Source organism: Austrofundulus limnaeus, unplaced genomic scaffold, assembly GCF_001266775.1.
Source record: "Austrofundulus limnaeus strain Quisiro unplaced genomic scaffold, Austrofundulus_limnaeus-1.0 Scaffold1, whole genome shotgun sequence".
NCBI lineage: Eukaryota > Metazoa > Chordata > Actinopteri > Cyprinodontiformes > Rivulidae > Austrofundulus > Austrofundulus limnaeus.
In genome coordinates this window covers 473,015-479,406 of record NW_013952403.1, presented here as the reverse complement: position 1 = coordinate 479,406, position 6,392 = coordinate 473,015, and the positions used below count along the sequence as shown (strand labels likewise).

The 6,392-nt window shown below is 39.3% G+C and overlaps 1 protein-coding gene across 4 annotated transcripts in view; it reads right to left on the bottom strand.

Moving 5' to 3' along the window:
- The window catches only part of enox2 (ecto-NOX disulfide-thiol exchanger 2), a gene marked incomplete in the record, with an annotated part of 191,191 nt that overhangs the window by 34,185 nt on the left and 150,614 nt on the right, over nt 1–6,392 (bottom strand). For all 4 annotated transcript variants that reach the window (XM_014003713.1, XM_014003739.1, XM_014003722.1 and 1 more), the window contains 2 exon segments: nt 965–1,198; nt 4,398–4,604. In XM_014003713.1, the coding sequence (XP_013859167.1) occupies nt 965–1,198; nt 4,398–4,604 (441 nt within the window).

Sequence of the window (6,392 nt, the reverse complement as noted above, 5' to 3'; positions counted from 1 at the left end):
TATCCCAGCATTTTTGATGCAAAAAATCAGCAACAAGCCTAAATAAAACTGTCAGAGCAACACAGAGAAAAAGAAGAGACACACATACATCTTGCTATCTTTGTGAGGACTTCACACACACAGTGCTCACAACATCTCTGCCTCAGTCTGCTGCTCCCGTTTTAACAACAGACAAAAATGCATTTAAAACAGCTGACGTTTACTTTAGATCACAGTTTGAAATGTACACCGAAGAGAACCAGCAACACGACTGCGGTCAAAGCAAACGTGATGTGAGCAGTGTCTGGTTCACATGATGGTGGATGGCTGCACTCGCTAAAACGTTCAGCGAGAAAAGAGCAAAAGCTTTTTTATTTTAATCCAGCAGGGAGAACAATTGAGGTGTTTTTCTATGCCTCATGTGAGCAGCTCCAGCATTTTTAAAAAGAAAAACAACGCGGACACGCTGATTACAGTGTGGTGCGAAAGTGAAAGTAAAAAATGTCACAGCGCTCCCGTCTGGAAAAGAAACTTAAACACAGCTGTTCTTTCTCCCCTCATATTCCAACACAGAGGGTAGAAACAGTTAAATTAGACAGTTAAAACACATTTATAGTTCATAACTCACCCTTGTTGTTGTTAGCACTCTGTCTCACAACATTAGCTGCTGCGCTCTCCCGGGGGGAAGGGGCGGACACATGCGCTCGCGTGACCCAAAGAACGGATCGGCCGAACGGAATGTGTATCGGCCGAGACCGATACAAGTAAAAAACGCAAATATCGGCCAAAAATATTGGCCGGCCGATGTATCGGTCGACCCCAGTTACAAGTGGTGCAAAAGGACTTTTCTCATGATGCTCTTTTCCTTTCTCCCCCCTCCTGTGTCAATTAAAGTTCCTAATAAATAAAGATTGTTTCATGATTTCAACTTTAGTCTCAGTAAGCATGTGAGGAAGGAAAACARGTCGCCACCATCCAGGTCTACCTTTGATCTTGTCTCCCAGCTGGCTGCACTCGTGYTCAGAATAGTGGACGATGGGCGGAGGGGACGGCGGCCGGAGGCGATCCTCCTCCATCTTTCGCCTGTGCCGCTCCTCTCTGGCCAACATGCGCTGGCGACACTCCCACTCATACAGGTCGTCCCTGGCCTGGGCAAAGTCCACGTGGAGTCGACCCGTGTCCTTTTTRTCCGTGCTGGAACCCAAGCGGATTCGATATCCTGGGGGAAAGACACTTTGAACATTAAAAACATAAAGTRAAGGAAGAAAGAGATAAAAGAAGAAACAGGCTAAAAGAATGGAGAGCAACAGGGAGGGGAACTCACTGACTAAAGTGATCAAGTGTGAGCACAAACAGAGATGTCTTTTTTTTGTTGTGCGATTTCAGAGGACTATATTGTCCAGATGTTAAAACGTTTGGGGACATAATGCTTCCAGACACTAAAAAAAAAGGACATTAGGTACTAATATAGTAAAACCTCAATGGATTATTTCATATTTTTTAGCTCATTTCATTTTAGCCTCAATCTGCCTGGTCCCTTTTCGGTTCCAGTCCATAACTGTGTGAATGGTTATRAAGCATTCACACTACTGAGATCTATTTTTCTTCCATATGTTTGGCACGTATTGTTCCACAATTTCTGTTTCATCAAACAGAAATTGATCAAAACGTTCAGCTGCTTCAGGACATTCCAGCTATGACTTTTGGTACTTCCTCAATTTATATATTTTGATTTATTTTGCTTTTTGTCTGCCATTTTTGTTCTTATTGAAAATTAATAGTGCTGTTCAAAGTCCTTAAAACCCTTGAAAATGTTCATAAATCTTTACTGTACTTTTTGTTCTGGTTCTGCTTTTTAACTCCGTTGTACTCATTTCAGCTTCTTTTGGCTTCTATTTAGCTTTTTTCAGTTTTTTATCCCCTATTTCGTTTCTATTTCGGCTATTGTATTTTCAGTTTTTTAGCTATTCAGCTAGTTTTGAGTTTTTATGCTTCTTTCAGCTGCTTGCTGCTAATCTAAGCTGTCTTCTGTGCTTTTAGCTACCTTTCAGATAATTTAAGCTTTTTTCAGCTAATTTCCCCTTTTATAATTTCAGCTTCTTACTGCTTAATTCAGAAACATGCTCTGCTTCTTTGTGCTAATATCAGATATTTCAGCTACCTTTTAAATGTTACTTTTTAGGCTAGTTTAAGTTATTGTAGCTATTCAAGAAAAACCTTTCAGCATTAAGCATTCACACTGCATTTTTGCAGGAAATGCAAATTCTCTAGTTTACAACTCTTTTTATCTTCACACATTGTATTCACACCCATTTTAAAAATGATTTTAGGTAATTAGTTATACCTGTTTCAAAGCTAAAATAATATAAAAACAAACAGCCACAAAAAAGATTTTATATGTCTGTAGGTTTAAAATTAAATTGACCTTCAATACAACATACAGTTGAAAACAAAAACAGTCCACAAAAAAAAAAACAACAACAACAACAATCCTAAACTGTAGTGGCCTGCTATATTTTGAGGATTCCTTATGTGTCTGTAATAATATGTCAGAAAATAAAGCTAACCATAGTACAATTCAGACTTTTATAGGAGGTATACATGCCAATTCACTGCCCTCTCATCTTCGTTGTTGCTCATTTTTCCTAAAAAGGTTTTTTAAAAACATTCTGTAACAATGCTTTTGGGCAGCTCAGAAAGCCTGCATCCTTTTGTCAATAYACGAGAGTGACTTGGAGAGGCCAATTACTTCTGTAGTGGTTGTGAAAGACCATAATATTCCTCATTAACCCTTCTTCTCTTCTGCACTTCCGTCTTATCCCTACTCTATCCTCCCTACTCAATTTTCACTAATAGCTAGTTGTGGACTGACGTGAAATCTTGCTCCATTATGAGATTTAATTGGCTGAACTGATCAGAGAGTGTCCAGGGTGTGTGTGTGGACATGAAGAAAGAAAAAAAGGGAAGGGGGGGGCAGTGAGGGATGCCAACACAAACAGAAAACAAAATGAGCACAAAGTCAGGGGTTTCTCTTTCAGTCTGCTCTCTCTGCTTCAGGCTCTTAATCTACCACTACTTCAATATTTCATACGAGGGGATGTTGATGTGCTGGAGCCGCCCGAGTGTGTGTCAGTGCTGCGTATTGTTGTTTRCACAGGCTCAGTGTGTGGGTGGGTGGGGTATTATTTATGGGGGAACTACACAGCTCTGTCATCAACCTAATATATGGACCTCTGCTCCCACATCTCACTGTAAGAATAGAGGCAGTCGAAATCAAATGATCTCTCATTCAAACTGACGCTCTCTCACATGCATTTGCACATGCATGAAACACAATAATGCCCAGGACACTCCTGAGATGGCTGCTCAGCTAAGTGGATTTTTTAAAACCAGAGTAAGTGGCCATCAGTTTGCAAAGGAAAAACTGAGGATGTCTTTAGCCCACAGGCTCCAAATGAAGCTTAGATAAGAACACAATCTGCAGCCAGATGGTTAGTAGTGGATCTTTTTTTGTTTTTCTTGTTAAATTACTGATCACGTATTTTCCTTCAGCTTGAGCTTGAAGGAGGCTGTAGCTGAATTCTGAAATTTATAACTGTTTGTACTGTATTAATGTCCTGAATTCCAAACAGTTATGGGAGTTTAATAGAAAAGGCATTTCTTTGTGCTTTTCTAGACGTAACTTTCCWTTTCAAAATGTTAGTAACATAAAAAAACAGAAGATGCCATCAGTTTTAGTCATTTCAACTTTGAAACACTTTCCACAGAAGCTTGGCTTGGCAAAATCTGTAATAACTTTCAGCCTCACTACTCTGATGAAAATCTGAATCCGAGCTCTAATAATAAAAATATGTATGTTCTGCACTGGTTCTACTAAAGAAAACAAAACAAAACAAAGAATCCCTAATTCTAAAGAATTTGTCTTTGCTGAAAAACGTTGCGGTTCATATAAAGTGGAACTGCAATGCTCTGATCTGAATTCCTCCTTATTGTAACTCCACAAGCCCCTCGTTCGCCTGTTTCCTGAGGTGTGTCTCGAATCAACTCGTTTTGATGAAGATATCTTTGCAGCACCAGGAGACTAAATCTAATTTTCTGCACTCCTAGAGACTCCAAGTACACATCAAAAGGCATTTTATGGCAAAAAAAAGTGGATTTTGCATGATATGTCTCCTTTAACGTTACGGAACAAACACTTATTATATGCTCAGACTGATTACGTTTTAATCCAGAAACGTTATTTTCATAAAATGTCCTGTCAAATCCTTGAAAAACTTACAGAAAGACTAATATCAATGTAATATATGTACAGGGTTCACTTTTCATCTAAGTGTTGCTTTGAGGTACAGAATGACAGTAAAATATATCACTCAGGACAAACCAAATGAATTTAAGATTTATTGGTTTTGCCTTCTTACCAGACAGGAAAAGAGCTTTATCCACTGTGGGCTCTTCAGCAAATCTGATATGGCAGAAGTTCTTCTTGCTTTTACGTATAGCCGTGATGTCGCCACACTGTCCAAAGACCTCCATGATGAGCTGCTCGGTGGCATTTTCTGGCAGACCACCAACAAACACTGTCTTACATCCTGGGGGGCGTTCTCTTGTGGCTGGAGGGGGAAGGTCTGTTCAGAGGTGACAGGAGAAAAGAAAAAATAATGAATTACTGCACATGTGAGACATCCTCCAACCTCAAACCATTAGAGCTGTATTCTGTAAAGTGAAAGGTTTGTATGTGGGGTTAGATTATCTCAGGTGATTGCTACTAAAAAATAAGTTTTTTAAACCATGAATTAAAGATTTTAAACTATAGGAAAAAAACAAACTTTCATCAATAGACTTCATTTTAAAAGTTGATTCTGCAATATCCCATTAAGTCCCATTTAAACCACAACACTTGATTCTTAAAGACGATAAAGCTCAAAGCACGARTAACTCGGAGCGGTACGTTCAAATCAGTTTTTGTTAGATAAATGTTAAATTCAAACCGTCTCCGGCATGAAAATGAAATCCTTTTTGGCAACAATGTGATTGCAAWTCCTCTCATGTGGAAGGTTCCCTGCACTGCAAAAAATAAACGCAGAAATCATTTATTCAACACAGATGAGTGTTGACTGATCTAATCTCCAATAGATCAGGCTTCTCATCCATGATGAATGTGATTAGTGGCGTCTATGAGGAGTGAACCAAATAATCACTGGAATGCTGAGGATGCTGTATTTCTAGTTATCTGGAGAAAAGGCCTTGAGTGAACAGTTACCTCTGTTCTCATCCCAATATATATCACTCAAAAAAGACTAGGCTGATTTTAGCTTCATTTTTCAGTGTTTTTCTTTGTATTCACAGGTGCTACAATTTTAATATGTTAGTGCTGTATATTTAAGAACTCTTCACTCAAAAGAAGACTGATGCCTTCTTCTCTAGTCAAACCCTCATCTTTAGTAAACAATTCAAGTCCCAACAGGGAGACTGAAAACAACCTGGAGGGGTTTCTCAGCAGAAAAGCAAATTTAATTCTCCAAAACAAAATAAGAAGTTGAACTGGGGAAGATGCCAGGAGTGAGCTAACAATGTAACTTTAAAATTCAGCTCTGTGTCTGAGCTCTTAGATGGAGGATTTTCTATTAAACTGGAAGGCCAGAAAGAAACTGTTTTAAAACAAAATGTGGACACAGTTATCAAGGATTTTAAAATTTTGATTTTGAACCGGAGGGAGTCCGGTTTGGTGGATCCAAGGATTTCATCTCTGTTATCATCGTGCCGTGATCTTCAGCCCTCGCTGGAGTGGTTCACAGCCGGGTGTGAAGTGGCTGGGATGAGGATCAGCACCTCCAAATCTGAGTCCATGGTCCTCAGTCGGAACAGGATGGATTTCTCTCTTCAGGTTAGAGGTGAACCTCTGCCTGAAGTGGAAAAGTTTAAGTATCTTTGGGGTTTTGTTCATGAGTGAAGGAAAAATGGAGCGTGAGAATGACAGCTTTTGCAGTTTTGTGGACTCTGTATGGTCTGTTGTGGTGAAAAGGAAGGAGAAGCTCTCTGTTTACATATCAGTCTATTATCCTACCCTCATCTATAGTCACAAACATCAAACTTGGGTATTGACTGAAAAAACAAGATTGAAGACAAGAGGTTGAAATGAGTTTTCTCTGCAGGGAAGCTGGACTCTTCTTTAGAGATAGGGTGAGAAGTTTAGTTATCTAGGACAGTGGTTCTCAATCCTGGTCCTCAAGGACCCCTATCCTGCATATTTTAGTTGTTTCCTTGCTCTTCAGTAAGCCTACACACATGGAGAAAATTGTTGGTACCCCTCGTTTAATGAAAGAAAAACCCACAAAGGTTACAGAAATAACTTGAATCTGACAAAAGTAATAATAAATAAAAATCAAAAAACCAGATCACAGGCAGGAGTGGGG